This window comes from Sphaerodactylus townsendi, linkage group LG13, assembly GCF_021028975.2.
Source record: "Sphaerodactylus townsendi isolate TG3544 linkage group LG13, MPM_Stown_v2.3, whole genome shotgun sequence".
In the NCBI taxonomy this organism is placed as follows: Eukaryota; Metazoa; Chordata; class Lepidosauria; order Squamata; family Sphaerodactylidae; genus Sphaerodactylus; species Sphaerodactylus townsendi.
Genome location: NC_059437.1, coordinates 58,106,641 through 58,119,917, shown reverse-complemented (window position 1 = coordinate 58,119,917; position 13,277 = coordinate 58,106,641). Strand labels below are relative to the sequence as shown.

The 13,277-nt window shown below is 54.1% G+C and overlaps 3 protein-coding genes across 10 annotated transcripts in view; 2 read left to right on the top strand and 1 right to left on the bottom strand.

Annotated features, from left to right (window-relative positions):
* Positions 1-13,277, bottom strand: part of LOC125442630 (solute carrier family 2, facilitated glucose transporter member 11-like) — a 28,156-nt gene that overhangs the window by 14,622 nt on the left and 257 nt on the right. Inside the window, exons 1-2 of one of the 7 annotated variants that reach the window (XM_048514137.1) lie at positions 4,832-5,016; positions 181-279 (exon numbers count right to left, since the gene is read on the bottom strand). The exons of 1 other annotated variant lie outside the window; for it this stretch is intronic. In XM_048514137.1, the coding sequence (XP_048370094.1) occupies positions 181-267 (87 nt within the window). In that variant the 5' untranslated portion in view covers positions 268-279; positions 4,832-5,016. Of the gene's footprint in view, positions 1-180; positions 280-1,958; positions 2,209-2,424; positions 2,692-4,831; positions 5,017-13,277 lie in introns of those variants that run through there. 5 more of the 7 variants (XM_048514134.1, XM_048514135.1, XM_048514136.1 and 2 more) reach the window with 5 other exon arrangements.
* On the top strand, positions 11,407-12,566 carry LOC125442522 (basic salivary proline-rich protein 4-like). Its single transcript, XM_048513891.1, has 2 exons — positions 11,407-12,076; positions 12,166-12,566. Exons 1-2 carry the CDS (start codon positions 11,407-11,409, stop codon positions 12,564-12,566), a joined length of 1,071 nt encoding a protein of 356 aa, XP_048369848.1.
* The window catches only part of TTC28 (tetratricopeptide repeat domain 28), a 99,277-nt gene continuing 98,257 nt past the window's right edge, over positions 12,258-13,277 (top strand). For both annotated transcript variants that reach the window (XM_048514132.1, XM_048514131.1), the window contains exon 1: positions 12,258-12,730. In XM_048514132.1, the coding sequence (XP_048370089.1) occupies positions 12,620-12,730 (111 nt within the window). In that variant the 5' untranslated portion in view covers positions 12,258-12,619. The remainder of the gene's footprint in view (positions 12,731-13,277) is intronic.

Here is a 13,277-nt window from a genome sequence, read left to right as displayed (position 1 = left end):
ATCTCCAAAGAACACTTAGTCCTGCCCCGTTTGCAAGGCTTGAAGTTTCCCAGGGGAGAGTTTCATGCAAGCCACATGTGGCCGATCCTTTTCAATGGTCCAAAGCACCCAAGAACCAGAAATAATCCCCCTCCTGCCAGCAGGCAGCAAAGAGACTCCCCTGACTTCTTGGGTGCTTACCTCAGTGGGAGCGTTGATCACAGACACATTGTACCCGTACTGGAAGGTCCCCCCAATCCCAGCAGCACACGTGGCTAGAAAGAGCATCCAAGTAGGGAGCTGCAGAAAGAAACAAGGCCGATCAGTCATTGGGGCAACCATGTCGGTCACCGGGGTCATTCTTGGGGAGGGGAAATAAAGCATACAGAAGTACATCCCCATCTCCCCCCCCCCCCCAAACACACACACGCTTCCTTTGCAAAGCAAGTTCTAACAGCAAGGGAGAGGGCAACTGCTTCGGCCTGGGCAGTTTTGAGAGCTGGCCCAGAGTGTCTTCTCACAGGTGCACCAGACAGACAGACAGACACTTCTGCAGGAGATTGGCCTGTGCAAAGGGGCACCTGGGAGGGCAGCACCAGGAGGATGCCTGCCTGCATGTCCCACCCTTGCATTGGCTCTCGGCAAAGAGGACGGCTGGGCCTCTTGGCCTGAGGAATAATCCCTCCGCATGTGACCGCAGGGGCTGGCTGAGCAGAGACCTGCTGCACAGAACACAGGGAGGGTCTTAACTGCAGTGTCTTCACACACCCCGGATTGGGAAGGATGCCAGGAGTCCAGATGCAAAGGCCTCTGTCTCTCACTTCACCCCCCCCCCTTCCTGCTAGTCAAACCTTCAGCCTGGCAAACAAGACTTCGTTCTGAGTAGATGCCCAACAGGCTGGGGCTTGGCAGGTGGGCAGACAGCTGAGGCCAGCACTGCAGGGGGGGGGGGGCTCTCAGATGACTAAGCCAGGACTGCTGAAAAGAACCCATGACTCCTACCTTGTGATGGTGCTGTAGAGAGAGGGGGCGGGGGGGGGGACTAATCTCCGGGTTGGATGAGCTCACATCAACTCTGCCCCTTTCTGCCCTGTGGATCTAACCGCATGCCAAACACCCCTGAAATGCCAGCACACAGAATGTACCCATCCCAGGACAAGAAGCAGGGGTTGGGGTGTGTGTGTGTGTGTGTGTGTGTGTGTGTGTGCGTGCGTGCGTGTGCGTGCACATTTTCCAAGTCACAAACAATGCCCGGGCTTACTGTCTTGAGCATAAAAATTCAGCCACTTCCACCGCAGGCAGAGAACTGAACGGTGATATTCAAAGAGCCGTTGGGATGACTGTGCTGTTACATACACACATCTTCTGTATCCCAACCAAGAACCTACATAGGAATGTCAGCAAACTGTGAACCGGTTTCTTTAAGCCCAGAGACAAGAGCCCCTCTGAAAAGACTGCATCCTCGCCAGCCTCACCCTGCGCCTCCTCAAACCGCTTCTGCCTGTGAGCAGCTCATCTGATGGCTACACGGAGGTATGATTAAGAACAAAACAAAAATAATTACTAACTCCAGCAAGTAACTGCATTTGCTGTTGCAAGAGACCCCCTTTGACTTCCCCCAGAAATCACAGGCAGTTTCAGGGAAGCCACTGGGAGTCCTCAGCCACAGCTGAACTTTCTGATGGCAGCACTCACCCCGTCAGCTTGTGGAAGGAGGAGAGATTTGTAAACAAACATTGAAGAGGTTTGGTCAAGTCCAGGGGGAATGGTGTCCGAGCTTTTAAAAAATCTCCCTGAGTTTTGCATGTTTACTTGCAAATAAGTCCTACTGGAGTCCACCAACTTCTTCTGACTAAATGCACTGAGGGCTGTGCCCTCCTAACCAGTGGGATTGCACAGGACCGCTCTGGATTTGTGCCCCCTTCCCTCTTCACTGTGCAGACAGACATGCCTTTGCCTCTCGGGCGAGGGTTGCTTACCTTGCGACGGTGTCCAGCGTCTTTCAGCAATGGCTGGTACTCCATTTTCGGCACCAGACTGCTTGCTTTCTCAGAACGGGGGACTGAGCTACAATAGCAGACTGCGAGAGATGCCCAGCAGAGAGGGGAATGGCCACAGGCTCTTCCTTCTGCTGCTGACAATCCCAGAGCATCTCAGCCCTGCCAGCCCCCTGTGACACGTAGCCCCCATCTGCCCCATAGCCTCCAAGGAAGTCACGGCATCTGGGGGGGGGGGGGCTTCTTTTCCAAAAAGCTTCCTCGTGACAGTTCACAGCTAAGGGGAGACTAATGTGCACATTCCCTGAACAACTGAAACAAATGAACCACAGAGAAAAGCATAAAGAAAAAGCTCTTTATCAGAAATTACTCCCCAGACACTGCACACAAGTTGGGGGGGGGGGGGGGGGGAGCGGGGGGGGGGGCAGCAGAGTGAGGAGACAATTACCTTGTGATTTGCCCTCTTCCTTCCCTTGGCCCTGGAGCCAGCGGCAGCAGGGTGCTTACAGCATTCCATGGGTGGTGAAGTTAGGAGCGTAGCTAATAGAATCTGCAAGTGTGAAAGCCGCAGACAGACCCACCTTCTGATCTAAGCTGTTTCACCACCAATAAGAAAGAGGCTGATCTCCTCATCTGACTCTGATTTAGCATGCTGGCCAGAAGGATTGCACTGGAACTAAACCATAAACTCCAGCCCTGAGGGAGGGCTAAGAATTCCTACCGGGCACACGTCCAACTCCCAGAAATGCAAGAGAAGAACTGGGAACAATTTGGAATCATGCATGGCCCCTTTGCATTCTCCAGCAACCTCTAACACAAGAGAAAAGAACACAGTTCAGGACAGTGCAGACCAGAGATGTGAAACGTATGGGAACTTTTGACACCATGCAAGGACAAATTGGGGGGGTGGGTGGGATTGCAATGCTAACTTTTCCTGACTGAACAGCATAAAATGTGCGTTATTATTTAGCATATAACATTGTACTATTGGGCATATCTATTAAATGTATTCCTGGCATTGGAGTTTTGGAGTTTTAAAACTTTTAACTTTTTGTGGATTTTATAATTGTTGCATTGTCGAAGGTGAATTGTTGTATTGTTGTGGCCCTGGGTCGTCCAATAATGAGACTGATTTATAATTGTTGTTTTTATTGTGTTTTTATGTTTTATAATGTTTTATTTATAAGCTGCCTTGAGTTCTGCAATGGAAACAGGTGGCTAACAAATATTTTTTTAAAATTTAAAACAATAAAGATCTTCATTTTCTGTTAGAAATACTGCAAGTGTACCTAAACTTTGGTGAACAGTTGCGTAGGGCTGCACCTTGGGCTTCCATAGCCAGGCAGCATCCATTGTGGCCATTTGAGAGGTACGAAACGCTAAAAAGGAAGAGTCTGTGGTCATGCCCCCCCCCCCCACTGTTCCATATGGGTCTTGATCCATGTGAGCCCTTATATCATCAGGTTTTATCATCTCTTCTCTCTCCTCTTTTTCTGGGAGAGATTTAGTTATGGTAAGCATTGACTTTTGTGGGATGCCTATGTTAGGACGTATTCGCTGTTTTTAATTGATATTTATGATAATTATGTTTTAATTATTTTATGTTTGCTGTTTGATGTTGTTCACCGCCCAGAGCCCTCTGGGGATGGGGCGGTATATTAAGTTGAATAAATAAATAAATAAAAGTTGAAGGTAGGAAACAAATTCTGAAATAAACAAGTGTATTATCTGAACGGAAATTCCCACATCTTATAATGTCGTGGCCCTGGGTTGTCCAATAATGAGACTCATTTAATAATGAAATCCTTTTTATTGAATGACAGGTCCCAGGAATGCGACACAGCAGGAATCCTCGACAAGGTTGCCTTTTGGCCCCCAAGTCCCCAAGATATGCAGCTCTGCAGGCCTCCTCCTGTTGCTCAGTGAACCCCCCACCCCACCCCCCACCCACCCCCCCGCCCCCTCTTATTCAGCTGTCTCCCAAACCGCACCAGCTCCCAGACAAAGAGCAACAGTTGCACTCTCTCTCTCTCTTTGAAGCCCCTGCGGGAAACGTGGCCAGCACTGACCGGGTCTTGACATAGAGATTCACAGGAAGTGGAAGGATTATCAGGATGTTTGGATATTAAGATACACTTATGACACTACATTTATTTTATAATATATATTTTGAAGAGTTCAGTATTTTCAATCTTCTAAGCACATTTGAGCACTTAATTGCTGTCAGAATTATTTACATTTAAACAAACAAAAAAAGAAAATATTGTATGTCTGCAGCACCTCAACCTTTTCTCAGTGTTCAACCCCCAACATTTCCATGGGAAACATTAATAAATCCCACAGACATTTTCATGCTGTGTATTTGGAATGAGTGAAATGCTTTGCAAGGCAGGGTTTCACTTATTAAGAAAGAAAAATATCTCATAGGATCTCCCCCTCCCAATTTTGGCATTGGAAAAACTGTCCTGACCCTCCAAAAAAAACCCTGGAAACAGAAATGGCCAGCCAATCCTGAGGCCCACTGCAGTGGGGGTGGTCTGCTAACAGCACCTACAGTTGGTTCTCTATGGACAGTCCATGCAACGAACACAAGGCTCAGATTGCTCCGGGATTGTGCTGGGGTCCCCAGCAACTCTGGTGCCCACCACAACTTTCCATGGGCATGAACACCGTACTTCGTAGCATTGTTCCCAAATGGTTCAAGACCCGCTACATCTCTCACCTAGTCTGGAGCCCCCCTCAGAGCCAAGTCCAAGATCACTTCCCTTCTGGTCGGCTCCGTGACCAACTTTCTGAGTGCACAGTAGTCATGTATGATGTCTGGGAGGGAATCTCATGTTTACAGCATAACTTACTCAAGCACATGTTTATCCAATCCATGGGCGGGCAGTTGACGTCTCCCGGCAACACAACAGTATCTGCTTCCGTCACCTCCCTAATTGCTTCCTCCATCTCAAGATCTGCTTCAAAAGAGACAGAGCACCCCCTCTTCTAAATCATCCAGTGTTTCCGCCCAAATCACTTCTGTTGGGGAGTTCACCCCCTCATGCTGTAAAGGTTTCAATGGTGTTGATGGGAAGGGCAAGTCACTTAACCTTGAGCACATTATCATTCCCACAGTCTGGCGATGGCCAGGCTTTACCATGAGAGACTTTATCTCTGGCGCTGAGATGAGGTCTCCGTCTCATGGGAAGCCGTGGAGGGGATGCATTGCATAGAGTTATAACCTGTGCTTCTGGCGGAAGTGTCATTCCTGCCACTGCGTGTACTTGAGCTTTCTAAGATGTCTGAATAAACGGTCTTTTTCCACCGAAGAGCCTTTTATTTCTGCTTCTACTGGAATTACCATTGTGGCAGGAATCTTACTTCATCTATATCCCTAGTGCAGTGGCCCTCTGGTTTCTCGGCACGGAGAGGTTGGAAATGTTTCGGGGAAGGTGCGAAGCTCCCAAAGAGGGCTCCAACCTTTCCTTCTGGATCTGGAGTGAACCGGCGGAGAACGGTCTCGCTGGTGACTTCTTTTCCCGCCCTCGATCAGCACGAAGGTCTTCCTTTACTCCATTGGAATGAGGGACGTGATGACGGTACCTAATATGGGATGGTTACATGAGTCGCTTGGGGCGCTGTGCCTATGGATCGAGCGCCTTCGTGGATCGGATTCTCTACCCGCTTTCGTATGGATTACAAAACCTCAGATGCAACTGCCTGTCAGTGGAGGAGATGGCTCCGGACCACCTTTCATCAGCGGCAACCCAGGAGTCCATTGAACGATTCCTGACCTCGTGATTTTGGTGATGCTCCCAAAGAACCACCGCGGGCACAGCGATCAGTCTGTCCGGGCGACACTGGGACTAAACCTGATTGGGAGGGTATCCGCATCGCCTTCCCGATCGGGACCTCCCCTGGATCCCGGTCAGCGGCTGCACCTGAGGTGCCCCAGGAGCCACCGGTGGCTACGGTGTGTCTCCGATGTCTCGGCTTCCAGATCGGTAATTTAAGAGTCCGGCGAAAGCCTGCACTCCAGCCGGATCTGTTCCCTCTCCCATCGAAAAGAGAACTGGGATGAGGAAGTGCGGCCGACTGGGCGTAGATGCCCAAGAAGCTATGGACCCGTGGAACGCCAGCTATGGAGAGGAGGAACGGGCACAGGCGTGCAGCAAGCGCCATTTTGAAACCTGCAGAGGGACCGGGGAACAGCAACGCGAAAGAAGTCCAACTCGAAAGTTGGACCGCAAGCCAAAGATGCACGCGCCTGTAACGGCAATATGCGAGAATTCTCAAGTCAGTCCATGCATAAGGTCCTGGAACACTCCTAAACTGGATTTACGGCAGCGGCAACGCCAAAGCTCAGGCGCATTTATGCGCGACGAAAGTGAGCTTTACTTCGCAGCTATTAAACCGGGACGAATTGGCTAAATTGGAACGGTAGAAAGCAGCTCTGCATGCTTAATTCAGGATGCATTGACCAAGGTAAGGAGAGAGCTGGCTATTGCCTTGGAGAGGGACAAACTGAGGGAAGCAGAAAGCAGACCAGGAAGCCCCAAGTTGGAGTCTACGCTGTTCACTGATACTGCCGGGCTTCAGAGGGGCAACGCTTAGCCGCCCCAAGCACCTTCCACGACCAGCTCAGTTCCCACCGGAACGCCAGCCGCACCGCATACGTTTAATACCGCCACCCGACATTCCGGCGCGTGCACCGCTGCTCACCGCCTAACCTGCTCAACTCCTGCGCATCCTGCAGGCTTCTAAGAGCCATGGAAAGGGGTTACTACAGGCCCCTCCGATACCTGCCTGCTGATGGGGACCGCTTCCAAACTCCCCTACTTCATCTTGGTATTACAACCTCGATGCCCACCATGGAGGACTGCGATGATTTATAAATGGCTCCGAGCGCCGGTGTAATATGGACATCGCCTAGTCCTGATGGGGCAGCAGCCGACTGGGTTTTGTGACTTTTTTTGGATTTTGCAAGATGAAGACTCTCTACGCATGGGTGCCCGAGATTCCTCCAAGCTCTTAAGAGCGCCGCTTCCAAGATCCTGGGCGCCGAAAATGAAGCTATCCTTACCATCAAATCCATTCCAGCAGGGCAGCAACCGCCGCTTGCAGAATTTACCCGGTGAATTTCGCGGCGTCGACTCCTCCTGAGTGGCCTGAACGCATGAAATGCCTAATACTTCTCGGATGCTGTTGACGGTAAGCCGCGCGGAAACGGTGTTTTAATTCGGGTTCCTCGTGACTATTGCTGATTGGATCCAGTTGGGGATCCCAGGTGGCGCCTTCGCTGGAATACGCCAGGCCGTGGAGGTCAGCCTACCAAAACCTGCCATCACTGCTCAATTGCCAAGCCCAGCCGCCTACCTGACCACTTCCTGAGCTGGGCCGACTGGGATTGTTGCCTTACTCGCGGAGGACCAGGTCATCTAGCCGCCAACTGTCCGAAGAACAAACCAACCGCTCCAGCCACGCCAGCACCCCTATCTGCTGCCACCACGCGAATCGGGCCGCCGACGGGCTCATCTAAAGCGTCATCGGCGCACCCGGAGGAGGGGAAGCAGCTGTTTGCCTTTCTTCAGCCCCCATGGACATGGGTCCGACTCCCGACGCTGGTGAGTGAAGGCAGCGCCCCATTACTGTCCAAGCCGCTTGGCCAACCCTAAGCATACCGCATTATAGCCTCGCCTGTGGATTCTGGCTGCTCCCATTGCCACGCGCCCCAGGTGGCAGAGGAGCCAGGGTCTGACCAAATTCCTGGTTGCCCATACCATTCACCCAAATGGACGGGCAGCCCTCTCGAACTAAGGACCGCCCAGTTCAAAACACAACCGCTCTCTCCGCTATACCACCATTGGGAGAAAATTAGTTTTATTTTGGCGCCCAGTGGCCAAACACCTTACAGTTCTGGGCATGCTATGGTTATTGTTACATGAACCAAAGTTCATTTGGAAAGAAAGGATCTTAGAATTCACTGACCCTCTCAAGGTGAACACATGAATTGGGGAAAACTCAACTTCTCCTGACACACCCCCCTCTCTGGCTTTCCATCAGCCATTGCTCCTGATTCTATTACATCCCAATCGTGGGCGCATTTCAAGATCTTAGCCAGAGTTTTCAGGGAGCAAGAATGCGCATCAGTTGCCACCCCATAGAGACACTGACTGCAAATCGTTATACAGCCGGGGCTTAACTGCCCAAAGGTAGAATCCACCGTGATGAGTCCTAATGAGGAGAAGGAACTTCTCGCCTGGACAAGAACCTCGCCAAGGGTTCATACGGCGGAAGCACAAACACACACGCCAGTCTCCGCTTTTGTTTGTAAAAAAAGAAAGATGGGTCTTCACGGTTTTGCACAGATTATCGAGGTCTCAATGCAGTCTCCTGTCCATCAAATATCCTTTGCCTTTGATCAAGGACCTCTTAGATGCATTGGGGCAAAGGGCACATCTTTACTAAATTGGACTTGAGAGAAGCTTACTACAGGGTCAGAATTGCTGAAGGCTATGAACACTTGACTGCTTAACACAAAGTTTGGACAGTTTGAATACTTAATAATGCCATTCGTTGGTAGCCCCGGGCTTTTGTATGGCCCCTATCAACGGTTCTCCATGATTTATTGTACAAGGGAGTTGTGGTATACTTAGATGACGCTTTTAATTTATTCACAAACCATGGAAGAGCATGAAGCTATTGGTTCGGGAAGTATTAAACGCTTTGCTCAACAACTCTCTTTGCCAAACTCTCCAAATGCTGTTTCCACCAGACCTCTATTGACTATTTGGTTAATGGATTCTCAGGGCTTAAAAATGGATCCGCAAAATTGACGCTGGTCCTCCAATGGCCTGCCCCCACCAACCGAAGAACTCCAATCTTTCTGCTTTGCTAATTTCTATCGCGGACTTCATACCCCCCATTGAACTGACTCTCCTCTCACAGACCTCTTACGCACTAAGGGTAAAGATCCACTGTCCGGCCAAGCCCGGGCCCCCTTTCCTGGTCTGAAGAATGTCAAACAGCCTTTCAGCTCTTAAAGTCTGCTTTTACCAATTTGAACCCATTCTAAAGCACTCTGACCCAGATCTCCCGTTTGTGGTTCACGGGATGCCTCGGACAAAGCGCTTGGGGCAGCCCTGTTGCAGAAAAATAAAGATGGTAGACTGGTTCCGTGTGCTTATTTGTCAAAGAAATTCTCCGTGTTGAACTCAACTGGACTGTGGAGATAAAGAGACCGCGCCATCAAAGTAGCACTCTCCACTTGGCGCCACTGGCTGGAGGGGGCTAAACACCCCTTTCAGGTTTGGTCGGATCACAAAACCTGGCCGCTTCTTTTCCACTTCAAGATGTCCGCAAAACAACTCCGGCAATGCCGATTTCTTTCTCGCTTCTTTCACAGTCCATTTTTCCCCCCCGGAAAACCACAACTGGCTGACGCTACCAATCTCGGGAGGGGGGGGGTGGAGCTGCCTTACGAGACATTCCACGCACTGTTCTCTCCCCTCCCAGTTGGGGCTACACCGACCAGACGCCCACTCCCCTTCACCGCCCATTCTCTCGCCTCTCCTTTCCCAAGGGAACTCGAGGAGGCGGCTGCATGAGCCTCCAGCCGGAGGAAGGTGACCCCACTGCGTTTGGAGAATGGAGTTACGGAGGGGGAGTGTTGGCACGCGCCTCCAAGCAAGCAGGTTCTTGAAGCTCGCCACGATGCCCTCGGCCGGCTGGACATTTTGGCTTTCTGAAACTCCTGCATTTGGCCCTCGCTGCCCGTGGCGCCGCAATGCTAAAGGACATTGAGGCGTATATTAAAGGTTGCTCTGTTTTGTGCAGAAGCCAAAACATTCTGAAAGCCCCATGGGCTGTTGAAACCTCTCCCGTGGCCTCCCGCCTCTGGGAAGTCATCTCCATGGATTTTATTACAGATTTACCGGAAAGTCATGGCAACACGGTTCAAGTGGGTAGTGGTTGACTTATTTTCTAAACAAGCCTATTTTATTCCATGTGCTTCCATCCCTCCAAGCCTAAGTTAGCACGGCTGTTCATTCAACATGTTTACCGCCTACACCGCCAAGTAAGGTGGTCTCCCACCACGCCCCCAATTCATTTCAAAGTTCTGCTTTTTTAGGTTGTTAGTCACTTCGTCGCCTCTACCACGCTCAAAGTGACGGTGAGTCGGAGAGAACTAACAGAACCTCTAGAGCAGTATTTACGCGAAAGCACCAACTACCACTCAAGACAATTGCGCGAAGCCTATTCCGCTTGGCGGAGTACCTATAACAATGCGGTTCATAGCAGTACAAAGAAAACCCCTTTGAAATTGTGTCTGTCGCCTTTCCGCTGCCGCGAATTCACCGCAACAGCTTTGATCCTCCAGAGTTTCAACAATGGATTTCTATCCCTAGCCGAGGGGTGGAAATCGGGTCCAGACCGCCTCTTTACAACAGGCTAAGGACTCCCAAAGCCTGTAAGCGGATAAGCACCGCCGGATTTCATGCAGGGCTTGGGTGTATTTGTTATTCACCAAAATTCCTGTGAGACGCGGCATAAATTTTCCAAACCAGGCAAAAGATTCAGGACCTTTCTTACAGATTACTAAAGTGATTAATGATGTCACTGCCCATTGGATTTTGGGCTTCAACTCTTAGTAACATTCATCCTGTCTTCCATTCCAGTTTACCTTCCAAGGAGGCTCCCGCCTCGATGTCTGGCACGACCACGGAGAGACCCCCCACCCACTATTATTGATGCAATACAAGCACTACGAAATTGGACGCTTCATCCTGACTCTCACTCCAAACGCTTGCAATATTTAGCCCTTGGGTGGGATATTCCTCTGGGTATAATCAATGGGTTTATTCCGAAATATTGACTTCCTTAACCTTATTTCCCTGCTTTCCAATCACTTTCCGCATAAACCTGGGGAGGGGTCTTCTTTAAGGGAGGCAGAGTGTAAAGGTTTCAATGGTGTTGATGCACATCTTGAGTACATACACAGCCCTGGCGACAGCTCATCGGCGAGACTCATCTCGCGCCGGAGATGAGGTCTCCGTCTCCATGTAATGGAGGGGATGATGGATAGAGTTGTTAACCCGTGCTTCTACGGAAGTATTCCTGCCAGGCTGGTACTTGAGCTTTCTAAGATGTCTGAATAAACGGTCTTTTTCCACCGAAGAGCCTTTTATTTCTGCTTCTATGGAATTCCTTACACATGCTTTCTATGCCTCATGGATTCTGTGCCCTCTTTGATGCATAAGGCACTACCTTCACCACCCCACCCCTCATTGTCCTGGCTACAGAGACTGCACCCAGGGATGACTGTATCCCCTAGATTCCCCCCTTTCCTCCATGTTTCTGAGGTACTGGCTATATCTAAGTGGTCACTGAGCACAAAGCATTCCAGTGGCCCCACCTTGGCTCAGAGGCCAATTCTAGCACTGGCATGGAGACACCTGCAATGTGTTTCTGCTTCCAGCAGCCCTCACCTGCCTGCCCCACGGAATGGCTGGATGGCCCACTGGGAGGGAGCAACGGGGGAGACGCGGGAATGCCCAAGGGGCGGAGGGGGGGTGGGGGACGGGAGCCAGGAAAGCCCAGCGCAAGGACCCGAGAGCTGCGCGAATTCACCCGAGGAGCTGAGCTCGGGGAAGGCGGGGCGGCTCCCGGAGTGGGAAGGGATCCAGCAGGGGACGGGGGGGACAGCCTCGGGGGAGCCCAGCGGCACCTTCCAGACCCACTAAAGGCCGGCTCAGCCAGGAGCTGCTGTCCTCGTCTTGGAGGGACCCGCACTTTGGAAGTGGACCGACGGCGGGGGGAGCAGGCGAGGCGCCCCGTGCTGGGCGGCGGGAGAAGAGCTGCAGCGCTGGCCGGCGGGCCGGTCTCATTCCACTGCCGGCTGCTCCCCCCATTCCGCCCGCAGACCCCCCCGGCGCCGGGAGGGAGCGAGGACGGGGGGGGGGCTGATGCAGAAGCGCGTCTCTGGGCCAGTGGCAGAGCGCCCGGAGGGCCCCTCCCGCCCTTCTTCGGGGCCGCTGGAGATCTTGCTCGCCTTGTTCGTGGCGCTGGTGGCGGCAGCTGCTCCGCGCGGGCCTGGTCGACGGCGTTCGCCGTCGGTCAGCAACTAACTCCCCCCCCCCATCCCGGCGGCGGCGGCGGCGGCTCCCCCTCTGCCCGCCGGACAATCCCTGGCCGGGCTGCCCAGTTCCGCCGCTCCCCCCCCACCCCCCCGAGGCAGCGCGTCCCCGCAGAAGGCTGCAGCGGGATGCGCGCCGGAGGCCTTTCTCGGGCCGGCCGCCGGGGGAGACGGACTCGGCGCCTCCGCTGGGCAAACTCTCCGCCTCAACTTGCCGCAGGGCGAAAAGTTGGCCGCGCCGTTGCCCGGCCGCCCGCACGCCCCGGGGCCCCGGCAGGCGGCAAGAGCGGGGCAGGCCAGGGCAGGGGGCGGCCGCCCGCCTTCTTGCCTTCTCCCCTCCGGGGCGGGGCAGCGCCAAGGCGCCCCTCCCTCCGCGCGGTGGCCGGAGTCCGAAGATGGCGCCGGGGCGGGAGCGGGAGCGGGAGCGGGGCTGGCTCGGCGCGGCCGGGGAGGACGTGGAGGCGGCGTGAGTGCGGGCGGGGCCAGGCCAGGCTCCGTTCGTCGCCGCCGGTCCGGCCGTCGCATGGAGCAACAGGCGCCTCCTCCTGCTCCGCGGAGGCTCCGGCGGGGGCCGCGCCGTGGCAGCGCAGGGGACGCCGAGCAGCCCCCGCCGCGTCCGCCTCTCCTGAGCCGGGTGAGTCGGGACTGGCCCCTGCCGGCCCCCGGGACGGCCCGCGCGTCTCTCCGCCGGGGCCGCGCGCGCCCAACCTCTCCGCAGCCCGGGCCCAACCTCCGGGAGCGCGGCGCCCCGTCTGCAGGCGGCCGCTGGGCAAGCGAGCCACGGGCGGCCTCCCGGGCGGCGGCTTCCGACGGCGCGTCCTGCCGCGGGGAAGAGGCGCCTGGTGGGGGCCAAGGCCTTGACCGGCCCGGACGGTCGCTAGCGAGGGCCCGGAGGGTTGCCCACCACTGTGCCGCCCTGCTTGGCCGAGCGCCGGCAGAAAGGGGCCGCGAGGGTGCGGGGAGGAGGCGGCGGCGGCGGCGGAGGAGGAGGCGGGCATCGCTGAAGGGCTGCCCCGACCTCGGTGGGGAAGGGACTCGGGCCGGCCTCCCCGGGGAGGAGGGGGCTGGAGGCGCTCGGCTCTTTCCGCCGTCCGTCCGTCCGTCCGGGGCCCCTGTGTGGCGGGAGAGGAGAGGGCGAGGCGGAAGAGCCCCCCTGTGGCTGCAGCCGGGCCGGGGCTGCC

Coding starts and splice junctions, on each gene's coding strand:
- LOC125442522 (XM_048513891.1), top strand. CDS start 11,407: ATGGAGACACCTGCAATGTGTTTCTGCTTCCAGCAGCCCTCACCTGCC. Junction 12,077..12,165: donor GTCGACGGCGTTCGCCGTCG/GTCAGCAACTAA, acceptor CGGGCTGCCCAG/TTCCGCCGCTCCCCCCCCAC.